This window comes from Megalopta genalis, chromosome 2 (assembly GCF_051020955.1).
Source record: "Megalopta genalis isolate 19385.01 chromosome 2, iyMegGena1_principal, whole genome shotgun sequence".
Taxonomy (NCBI): Eukaryota; Metazoa; Arthropoda; class Insecta; order Hymenoptera; family Halictidae; genus Megalopta; species Megalopta genalis.
Genome location: NC_135014.1, coordinates 39,308,462 through 39,321,107, shown reverse-complemented (window position 1 = coordinate 39,321,107; position 12,646 = coordinate 39,308,462). Strand labels below are relative to the sequence as shown.

The window sequence follows — 12,646 nt, the reverse complement described above, 5'->3', positions numbered from 1 at the left end:
TGAAGTGATACGCACGGATTTTGATAAATCTTTAAATTAAATTATTTTATTTTATTTAAATTATTTTTAGATTAAATCTTAAATTATTTGTATCGAAGGAATGGAACAGCCACGAATTTTGGGTTATGAATCATATTTAGTAGAATATCTCGGAAACTATTAGAGCTAAAGGAATACTTTCAGTGACCGAGTTTTGTGTTCATTAATAAGGAATCTACCTATACAACCAAATTTTTAATATCTGAATTAGTTTAAAAAATATATAATTTAAATGTTCCATGTAATCTATATTTTCTTAAATATTTGTGTTTAAATGTAAATAATCTAATCTGAATGTAATAAAACTAATATAAAAAGTAAAAATTCTTTCAACTATACTTTCTCGTTACAGTCAACACTTAAACGATTAAAAAGCATAATGTTTAGGTCCCTGAGAAAGGAAAATTGACGTAATTATTTATAACTTTATTTTACTTTTTAAGCATTACAATTTGCATTATAATTGATAACAATTTCAATTGCATAGAAGTTTAAATAATTCTTATGCAGTGCCACTTGTCTCGCAGATGGACGTACTACTTTAATTCCAAATGTTAGTTGCATATTTTATAAAAATACTTCTCCATAGAAGTTTGCATTTGAAGTAACATTTAAAATATAGCGTACGTTCTGAAAAGCTGCAAGTGGGTATATTATATTCTTTCTCATAATTCTTCCAACATCATTTCCTTTAAAATCATTCCAGATGATGTTGGAAACGCATAGAATAAATATTTATTCATAATCGTTGATTGCTGTGGCACGTTCCGCAGCTGAAACCAGTTAACGCAATTTTTCATCTGAACATGTACGTTTCATACAAGTAGAGAACAAGAACGCTGGCATAGATACAATCTTCAAAATGTGTCAGTGCTAACGTCAATAGCTATGCACGCAGACACTGAAAGTAATCATTATACATATGTAATGGAATGCGTAACATTGACGGAGTTCTGGTAACTTCGACTCCGATTGTCGCTTTTCAAATCAATTTTCTTTGAATATTCGCCTTTAAGCCCTAACAAGGTTTACAACAACACACTACAAAATTCTCATCGTCAATGATACGATATTGTAGCTTTTTGTAAGTGGTAAAGTCTTTTTCGCGCATCAGATTGCAATGATCGTAGATTTTCCTAATTACTGGCGGCATACTTGGGACGTTCACACTGGCAGCAATTTCATCGTAATATGCCCATTGCCTTTCCTTCAGCTTGGTGATATGTCGTAACTGAACAAGTAAAAAAACCATCGCTTTAATATTATTATTATAATTATTTATCGTATATGGGTAGTAAATCTATTGATCTTAAAAGTGATACAAGTTAAGTTGAACAAAGATAGTAGATAAATGAATACATAAAAAGAGAATAGAAAACACAAAAAAGAAGAATATACATAAATAAATAAATTATTATGGTTTATTTTGATGCTTTTTTTAAATTTGCAACTGACTGATCGTATGTGTTTTTATTATCAACTTAATTTTCACATTCCTTTAGTCTTTCTACTGTTCTATGTCTCTGTTACTTATTTTTATCATAAATGAAAAATAGACAGTGGAGTAGGGTTCATTGGACCCCGATTATAAATTTTGTTGTTTGACTATCTAGTGCCTGACAATGAATTTGAATTATCACTGGAGATGTGCGAGAACCAGAAAATTTTGGGAACCCGATGGTCAGGACGGGTTGGAAAGAGGTCGGATCGGGTCGAGACGGGCATACCCAAAAAAATCAGGATTCTTAATAATGTTCAAGATTTTAGTTTGTGAATATAAAACTAAATCTAAAACGAATCCCAACTTTTTCGAGAATCCCGATTCTTCTGCAAATCCCGAAAGCTTCGGAAACCGAAAAAAAATTCCCATTCCGACCCGACCCGATATTTTCGGGTTCTCTCACAACTCTATCACATGTTTTATTAAGATCCATAGAAAGATGAACGTGACTAGAAGAAATACTTTACAAAATATATTGAAAAAATTGATAAATAAAATTATAAATAATTCTAAAAATCTTCAAAAATTTGTGTACGTACAGGTATTCCTTGATTAAGCAAGGCTGTTTTCTCAGTATCGTATTCCACGCGCATTTGTTCTGGAGAAGGTAAACGAACGTGGCCTTCTAGAATAGCAAGGATGTACTGAGCCTGCAGATGGAACATCGGGAATGGTATCACAATACCTGGTAGTCCCATCACGAATAAATTTTGGTAATCCATGTGGACTAAATGTTTATATATCGGCTCAACGTGATTATCATCTGTACGCATCTCAACTTTAGCTGACATAAAGGGATACGTGAACTTATACCCTGCAAGGGAACCATGTGATCGAAAATATTAATGAAACAGTTAATGATAAGGACCACGCTCCTACCGTAAATTTAAACAATTTGTAATTACCCGGCGCTCTAATATTGACAATCAAAAATTGACTGAACATATGAAGTTAAATCGCTGGAAAACTTAACAGTAAACTGTCGAGCTCTAAACACTATTAATGTATATTATTTTATAACAATGATAAGATTACATTTGTTTAACACGTAGAATGACGAAAATCAACCTCTAAAATTGTTGCAAAATCAAAGTAATTTAAGTAACCCTCTAACCGCGAGCAAGTTTTTTCGGTATGAAGACACAGTCTTTAATTTGTTATACGGGTGCTTCCTAAGAATTAGATTAAAAAGGATATAAAAAAAGAAACAAAAGAAAATACAAAATTATCAAAAATTAAAAATTAAAAATTTTTTAGTAACAGTTGATTTTGATTTCTTGTGTTCATGTTCTACTACTTATTTCCGGAATTCATATACTTTATTTTCCGGAAATCTATTCACAGACTCCTAAATGACTGAGCTGTACTTCAAAAAGGTGGTCTAGGTCTGAAGATAACTCAACAGCTTCCTGACAACATTTGTTTACGTATGTATTATTGATTTACGATACCTCGGTTGTTTATACGTGTGTACAAAGATTAAGTTGTTTTACCGGTGCAATATATGAAGTTGTCTACTTCAGCCGTGGAGCCGTCGCTGAAAGTGAATTTCTTTCCTTGAATAGATTGAACCCCAGGTTTTTCTTCCACGTTTTTCAATACGTTCGAATCCACCGGCTCCGGTAAATTGTGACTTAAGTACACCTACAACCGAATGCATAGACGACCATGTTAAAGAAGTTACGTAACTGATGATCTTATATTCGATGCACCTATACAGTAAATTCTCTCCAATTTTTCTTTAGCTAGTAAACAAAAATGGACAATGTGAGAAGAAGAGGTACGATTAGCCTCGCGGCTCATTTTTATAATTGCCGATTGTCAACAATTATAAAAACGAGGTGCAAGGCTCGAATAATCGTATCTTCTCTTCCCAAATTGTCCATTTTTGTTTACAAGCTGAAGGAAAATTAGAGAGAATTTACTGTACTTATCTGTGTATTCGAATAGAAATCTGAATAGAAATCTGAAAATAAAAATTCAGATATCTCTAATGAATGTATGGGATATCGCTAATGAATGTATTTGTAAAAAAGACATTTTTTCAGACTTGTTTCTGCCCTCCAAATAATTGTCTTCAAAGATAAATTCAAAAACAACGTTTATACAGTTTTGTGTATCAGTGTTGACAATTAAGACCTCGTTTTATACGTTTCATTCATATCTTCGTTCAAGATCACAAGAGGTACATAGTACAGAGGTCATAGAGTCTGTATTGCGCAGCAAAGAACATGTATAGATATGTGTAGATATAATAGTAACACGTGGATATGGAGAACATCATGTAAAAGAAAAATTACGAATTTCAAATTTCGTAAAAAACGTTTTGTAAGAAAACATGTGTTCTATCAATAAATGTCCTGAGCACCTGAAAAGATTTTTGCACAGCCATAAATAGTAGGGAGACTTAAATATTTCCATTCGAGAAGATCATTTAGTATAATATATGACACATGTTACATATTATAATCATAAATAATTAGCGTGGTTAAAAAAACAGAGATGAACGTTAATAGATACGAAGATGAAACATGTATAATATTATACATTGACAAAAACAAGTTTCAGAAACAAATAATAGGAAACATTAAATGATTTGGTTAAAAATAGTTCGAAAAGAATACTTTCCTATAATTCTCTTTATCTCATTTCCGACGCAAAGAATAAAAGAAATTCCATTGTTTCTTTATTACTATCGGCTAGTTTATGAACCGAAACACTAATGGGAAATAGGAAGGCGAAAAATATATAATAGATCAACGAAAAAAAGTTTGAGAAACAAAAAAGACTTCAACATTAAATGATTCGGTTAAAAATAGATTAAAAAGAATCCATCTCTTGAATTTTGTTTCACTCATTTCCGGCACAAACAATAAAAGGCATTGTTTTCGTCTAATTCGATTGTTCCTTTATTATTGTCGGAGAGTTTATGTAGCGTAACACTAATGGAAAATATAATAGTTCAGAACAACGAAGGCTGCTTTGATACCTTTTCCGCGTATTGTGAGACTTCCATGGCAATGTCGATGCCAGACCAAGATGCGCCGAGGATGCAAACAGTTTTCCTGGCGTATAGTTCCGGTAATCTATACTGGTGGCTGTGTATTTGCCCTCCGGGAAACGTTTCGATGCCTGGGATACGCGGAATGTAACCCACTGTGTAATGACCATTGCACACGACCACGGCATCAAATGTTTTCGTGGTCTCCACATTCGTCAGCAAATCCTTATAAGTGATCATCCATATCGTTTGCCCGTTTCGCTGGGTTCCTGGCTTCACGTGTTTCACAAGGGTATTCAACTGAAAGAGTCGACTGTTATTTTATAGTCATACTCCGAGTTCGGAAAACTTAAGAGGGAAAGGTGAGACGAAATCGACTTATACCTTTATGTAAGGATGCAGATTAAAGTGTTTCGCATAATCGCCCAGGTACTCTCGAATCACAGAATGATGAACGAACGACGAACCTTCCTGATACTTCATTGGAAAATCGGGTATCTGCATTATTTCACGCGGAAGGTTTGTTCTGCAATGCCATAATCAATTAAGCATGGCTCAGAGATGTTTAACCCTTTTATCGTTTTTCGGGGCTACAATGACCTAAATCGTACAACTTTGGCTTGTACAACTTTTTTAACGACCACCTTATTTTCGATGGATTTATTGAATTTGCTTATTTTTAATTACTAAATTTTTACTTTCTTTTGTATTTTTGTAATATTATTATAGCTTTCTATATAACAAGCTTAATAACTTTGAACAGTATTATAATGATCCTTTGTAGATCCTATTATGTGAATAATAGGACCTATAAATCTTTAATTTTTATGTTACTATGAACTTATATTAGGAACAAAAGTTATTGCAATAGTAATTTCCTAAAATTAAAAGCAATTATTATTTTTATTGTGGAGTAAGATAAAAAGAAAAAGTACAATACTTTTACCGCAATGGAAGAAAGTACGTTTATAAAAAGATAACCATATGCTATATTCGTCACGCTCTCATCGTTAATTCTTGTTATTAGATTGTGCGGATGATAGTTACTTTAGCTGTATCTATTTATAAATTACAGAGTTAAAATTAAAGTGAAATTGTGAACTAGGCGGTATATTATCCGTGAAATTGCTTGAGTCTGGTTACTTTAATATATTCATTTAATGTATTCATAAAAGACGTTCCCATGCGCCGTTTTATATATGCACTTTATTGTTTCATTGATTTGTTAATTGTGCATATCAGTTTTCTTTATATTCTCGAATCGAACTGACAGAACGATTGAAACGGTTCTGTTGTGCTTGTGTCAAACAGTGTATCGCGTGTCAGCGGAGTTTATCACGATAGACTGGACAAATTAGAATACTACTACCATTAGAAAACTACCATACGAATGACGTAACAACTAAAATGTTTCAAGGGCTATTGTCTTCATCGACGATAAATAAGAAAATTGTGAAAGGTGTTTACGCATTCGCAATACGAATCTACGAAAATATTTTCCCGTTTTGTACATTGGAAATAAACTGACTTATGAAACGCGTTTATTACAGTGTAATATAGTTGAGAATTTTTTCTAACTAGAAACATCGCATAAACGTTGCTGAGATGCAATTATTTCATTTCATTGAGGTAATAAGCGATCGAATAATATTGATTTTAGTTATTTAGTATCCCATCAAATAATATCTTATACTATTTACTGATAATTTTCATTAAACTTTAATGATAAACATTATATATGACATTTAAAATATTAAACTTTTTACTATATTGCTGAAAATAACAATGTCATTTACGTTGGTTTCTACTTATTTTGTCCTTAAGTTTACTTAAGGATATAAAATAATTTTATGTCTATATTTTTTGCAAATGTTGACGTGTCAAATACAATTGTGAGAAATGGACAAGCAAAAGCTTAATTAATCAAGGATGTGAAATAATTTTACGTTTATGATTCTTGCAAGTATTGACGCATGGAATGCATTAAACAGAAGTAAACAAAAAATACTCCAAATACAGTGAAAAAGCTTATTTTTATTTCGGACGCTTTTTAAGTTTTATCATTAAAGTATTGCTAAACATGTAACTTAATTACTGTAGATAATGTGATTACATTAGTATTTTTGTAATTAGGTTTATTTTCTTACGCAAGATCTAACGGTATAATCGTCAGTTTTATCATTAGTTGCAGTAACACGGATAAAATTATATGCGTAATGATCCATCTGAATCACTGAACCGTCCAATAAGTGCATCGTCGTTGTAAATACTGCTTTTAGAGTTACAGATAAGTATAATTGTACAAACTCACGTCGGCTTTTATTATAGTATGATTTTATCGAGCATTACAACATTATTGTTCTAAATGAAGAAACGAGTAACAAAACTAAGGAATAAGGTAATGTAAGTAACAAATAGTTCTTGAAATTGAGTAAACTTAGTGTATGTAATCTAATTTAAAAAAAGCAAGTATATAAACAAATTAATCTAAACATTCAAACTAATATTTTTTCAATAACGATTCCTTAAATATTCAAGGTAAATGTATTTATATAACTCCATTTAGTATTAAGTGTTTCTCTATTTATTCTTGTTACATTTATTAAACTAAATTTATTCAACGCATTTTCTAAGTTAAAATCTGTAATTAGAGAAATAAATTACCGTTTGAAAACGCGAATGATTGAATTAATCAGTTATTAATTCTGCAGAATCGTGATTAAACAAACTAGTAAGTTGATGCAATGTTTGAATAACGAAATGTTTGAAATGGACAACTGATTATATTTTCACATAAAGTGAGTAGTCACTATATTTATTGTACAATAGTATCTAATGTGAATCATTTTCGTTTCAATCATTCGAATAATAAGCTATAAATAAAGTAGCATTCGCCATGATACATTTCGTTTTAGGATACTTTAACGTGTTCATTATCAAACTATATATTTTACATTCTCTATGTAGTTTCTACTTGACGAACTTTTTTCAACTAGATGCTGTATCATGAAAGTCATTTAATTGCAATTTGGCGAAATTGCTCGGCTAATCAGAGGTTGGGGAAACTGCGTTAAAATAATTTCAATCAGGTTTTAAACTGCCTCTCACTGCACCTTGCCTTTGCGCAACATTTTATAAATTATGTTCCTACAAGATTTGCGTCGAATATTGCAACATAAAAACAAAATAATAATAATAATAATAATAATAATAATAATAGAATAATTTCTTGCATAAAAACAGATCAGCACGTTCGTTTCCATATGTTATAATCAGCTATTTAACACCAGAACTACTAAAGCTGCGAAAATGATTGGTTTCTGATTTATCTTTTTATAATCCCTGATATTGTAAAAAATTGTTAATAAATTTCTTTATTTCTATTACAAAATAATATTTTAATATAATAAATTATTATATTATTATATTATCATATATTATATTCTAATAGAAAGTTTAGATAATTATAATCTTGTCATTGTTATAGAACAGTGTACATTAGTCGCGTTTATGACTTAATAGTACTAGAATTAATGCAACACAGTATTTCCCCATCGTTTATCGATTTAATTATAATACACGTATAATATATGTAATCAATTTTATATGAATGCAATTATTGGGTGGCTACTAACCTCAGGTTTTTATACATGCTACTATGAATTGGCAATCCGTGTTTGTCAACGTCGATTTCGTCGGTGTATACCCATGTTCCACCGATTTGATCAGTTTGCTCAAATAAAGTGAGACTGTAAGTGTCCAACTTGGTAACTGTGTGGCGAGCTACCACCAATCCGGCAACTCCACCGCCGATTATAGCGATTCTAGTCTTGCTACTTGGCATGTTTACTACGAAAAATTTCTTGAAATCTGTTGAAACAAAAACTGATGTATTTTTTTATGTCACTGTTACAGTTAACGCTTACATTTAAGACCGAATAAACACTCATAAAACTTTAACAAATAAAGTAATCTATTTATGTATTTATACACTAGAACTCCATTTATATGAACTCCATTTATATCAACTAAATTTCAGTAATTTCTGGTTCTACTACACTACTACACTATTTCGAATCGAATCATATTATATGAACATGATCATAAAGTTCTAGGCTAGTAATATTAAACATCATTCCACAATTTTTCAATAAAATACCAATTTTATTAAAATGAAACTTTATTTTCAATAAAAATTCTTTTCGTTGCATACATTTTTATTTCAAATAATGGAAATACAATACGCTTCCTAGCATTGAATGATCTTGTAGATCTTTCCTTTTCTTCTTTAATTATTTTGATTGGCACCTAAGATTTTCACCTAAAATATCGCCATTGCTTTTTCTTGACACGAGAAAATGTGTAAGGAAAATTATGTTTCACTAAAAGGGCAATAAATAATAATATTCTTAAAATCTTTTCATCCTTTTATTGTTTTAGATTATACGTTATCTAAAATCTGCAGTTCAGTTGTATTTTAATTAAATTATTTTAATAAAAATTTGCAGTATAAAGTTAAAACTGATTTCTTAAATTTCTTCGCAAAGAATTGACTCTCGTACGATTTATGTAATGTGATCAATTCATATTTATCTACTGTAAATTGTGCAATGTAATGTACAAACATATCTATACTTTAATTATATAAATTAATTACAACCGTAATTAATATTTATTAATATTTTACCTAATTTCACCATAAATACGAAAATTATATAAATAAAACGTAATAACAATCGCGTACGTAAAGATAGGTTTCTATTTTATACATGCAGTACAAATATTGTGGATTCAAATGGATCCTGCGTACACCATAAGCTCACCGACCTTTCTAAATGAGAAGTTAGTCTTGTGATTCATTTTTACACCTGCATCAACGTAGGAGTAGATTGGAAAGTTACTTCTATGTTTTGATCCACTAATAAGGAGCTATGTACATATGTACAGTCGAAAGCATCATTTTACGGTAAAATGATAAGATAATTACGTGACATGATTTTGTCTTTTACAATTCTGTGTTGGGTGTAGTAATTATTAAATGCGACATATACACATTACTTTGTCTATCAGTAACAGCAGTTGATGTTGGTTTTGGAAAGAAAGTAATTAAGAATGGTATTATTCATCTTTATCTGTATACATATAAGGTCAGACTATCACATTTAAGGAATGCTGATGACATTGTGAAAATGATGTAATCTATTTCTTTTCCATATAAGAAATTTACAATATAAAGGAATTCTTTATTAGGTAGGCAATTTAAGATATGAATGAAGAATTGTGTGTGTGTGTGTGTGTGTGTGTGTGTGTGTGTGTGTGTGTGTGTGTGTGTTACGTTAGGTCATCATAAGAATGCAACTTTTCCGGTAACTAACTTTTTACACTATATCCTAGGGTGTATTGTAACATCCTATATATAGGGTGTTCAGCAATTAGTGAGCCAAAATGATGATCCTATGTGATAAGAAAGACAAAATCAAGAGTATCGAAATTGCTGTTTTTAATTGTTATTTCAAAACGTACATTTCAAATATAAATATATAAGCCGAATTGTGATTTCTAGATTGTGTGGGATATTTTCAAAAAATCTCGGATATATGGGATATAACCGGGCGTAGACTGTTTATAAAAATAAAAGAAAAATTGATAATAACGTGCTCCTATGAATTTTAATCAATAAAGTAAAACTATTCTTGAAATTTGTCCAACTTGCTAACGAATATTTTGTGTAAATGTTTTAACATGAAGTTCTTGAAAAATGTCAAATCGTTCGCCACTTCAAGTTGAATGTTGTTACTTACTACATATGTTTATACTACGGTATGAAAAATAAGTTTGAAGCAAGATTCAAATCTGTCAAACTGTATAAAAAAACTTTGCAGTGATTTTTATACTGTATATTTATATTTAATATAAATTTACGATATTCACAGTACAATAATTACTTATACAAAAAGCAAAGTAATATCAAATATTAAAATAACTATACTTTAATAAAATTCATATAAAGGATAATAAAACTAATAGAATTTATTATTAAAATATTCATAATAAATAGACTGTAGATTTTCATGTATTTATAGCATTTGTGAAATTTTAAAATTAAAGAATGTGCGCATATTAACAAAAATTAATATTGTTTTTCTTATATTAGAATCTTAGGAAATTCATTATTCAAGAAGAATCAATTTTTGTTTGTTTTTTTTCGTATTTTCAGGGGATGTCCTATGAATGCAAGAATTTGTGTGTGTGTGTGTGTGTGTGTGTGTGTGTGTGTGCATAAACATCCGCTGTCAAGTCATAACAGTCGTAACACAATTTAACTTTAATCTTTTGTTTACGTTTTTAAGAGATCTGCATGGACTATTGAAATGGCTGATATCAAAATGATTTAATAAACATAATTTTATGAAAACAGAGTAATGTGACAGTAATAATTAAGCAGTTGCTTATTGAACTAAATAAACAATTAATTTCGATTTTCGTTTCATAATATGTTTTTACTTCGGAGTGAATAAAACGATTCAGCTTTATTATAATTAATGTAATGAATACGAATTTCATATCTCATTGTACAAGGAGTGAATATTATATTAGATTAATCAATGAACCGATACATATATAAATCATATTTATATGCACATGTGGATTCTGCTAACAACTTCATCGTATTTAGCATATTAATGTAGCACTATAGGACAGTAAAATGCTAAACTTTTTGCTTATAAGAGCATTGATTTAAATATACAAGAAAGTGTTTATTATTGCATAATTTCGTAATCTGAATAAAATAATATGGAATCGAAATGCAAAACTATAAGAATCCTACACACATCATCACACTTTTCTATCATGAAACACGAAACAACTCTTTTCTTTGGTCTATATCTTATCATTTCATGCTAATTTAATAAATGAAACAGTGAATTTTTACAATTTAGAAATGGTGTTAATGTAAATAAAGTAGAAAATACTACACGAAAAATCAAAATCGTAATATTGTAAATAATATTTTCATAAATAATTGATGCCCCATAATGTTTAGGAAAAACAATTAAATAATGTTAAACTCCTATTGTTAACAATTTGGATAAGTTAGAAGTAGTGGAACGATATTCTTACATTTTCGTCATCTTTTTAGTGTTTTATTTTTTTTACACAGTTTTGTTAGAAATGCATAAAATCCGCATTACTTCACGGTAATGTTCCCTAGAAGTCGAAAAGTTTTGCTACTGCTTGATAATTTACAAACGTTTAAGAATGATCTCAGTGATAGTTTGTAGCTTGAGGTAGAAAACAAGAGTATATAAAACAAAACGTTATTTACATGAAACAGGATTCGGCAGGCGTCGATCGGCTTTCTATCTCCACTGGAAGTAGCGCTGCACCGATGCAATCAAATAAAGATAAATGTACGAAACTTCTCGGATATGCAAGTAAGTATCCCTCGTACACTTCGTGACTTTCTCTTTGTGTCCCCTCGAGGAGCAAGTTTGAAAAACAGGTAACGCTACGATGAGATAGATTATCGTCACAACTAACTTAAGATACAGTCCGCGCTACAGAAGAAACTAATCCTAAAATGACACACCACCAGAGTCGGAAGTTGGATTAAGACTGTCCATCCGAAAGCAAACTGCATGTTGTAATGTCTGTGGCCAGTTTCCCCTCCGATCAGTAGCTTACGTAAACGCGGGAAATATTTCTCTGCTACGGACACAGTCGCCACAATTCGTAATGAAAACAAGTCGACAGAGAAGATATATTTCTTGTCACACCGTCACCGAAATTCAGATGAAGTCGTTTGTGTTCTATCTGCACGCGAATTCAATGAAAACTGCTTTTTCTCATTTCTCTAAATTCCTTACACTACATTATGTAAAGAAAGTGCCAGAAATTTATAAATAAAACACGAACTATTTATTTATTCATCAAAATTGACTCTGCCGCTTTCAAAATGGACCCCATCCAAGGCAATACTCCTTCTGCGAATACTCACATGGGGCCAGAGGTGAGTAATATTTATAGTGAAAGTATTTGAAATACTACAATATTTTCAATAATAATAGATTCTTCACAATTCAAATAAATGTAGAACATAAAAT

General features: G+C 30.5%; 1 protein-coding gene across 1 annotated transcript; it reads right to left on the bottom strand.

Annotated features, from left to right (window-relative positions):
• Positions 1–450: 450 nt before the first annotated feature.
• Positions 451–12,130, bottom strand: LOC117219471 (uncharacterized). The gene is made up of 7 exons (XM_033468646.2): positions 11,869–12,130; positions 8,177–8,411; positions 4,926–5,067; positions 4,530–4,841; positions 3,034–3,184; positions 2,080–2,354; positions 451–1,270 (listed from the first exon to the last, which is right to left on the bottom strand). Exons 2-7 carry the CDS (start codon positions 8,383–8,385, stop codon positions 1,058–1,060), a joined length of 1,302 nt encoding a protein of 433 aa, XP_033324537.2. The 5' UTR covers positions 8,386–8,411; positions 11,869–12,130; the 3' UTR covers positions 451–1,057.
• Positions 12,131–12,646: the final 516 nt, after the last annotated feature.

Coding starts and splice junctions, on each gene's coding strand:
- LOC117219471 (XM_033468646.2), bottom strand. CDS start 8,385: ATGCCAAGTAGCAAGACTAGAATCGCTATAATCGGCGGTGGAGTTGCC. Junction 2,355..3,033: donor CAACTTCATATATTGCACCG/GTAAAACAACTT, acceptor GTTCCCTTGCAG/GGTATAAGTTCACGTATCCC. Junction 1,271..2,079: donor TGCTTAATCAAGGAATACCT/GTACGTACACAA, acceptor TTACTTGTTCAG/TTACGACATATCACCAAGCT.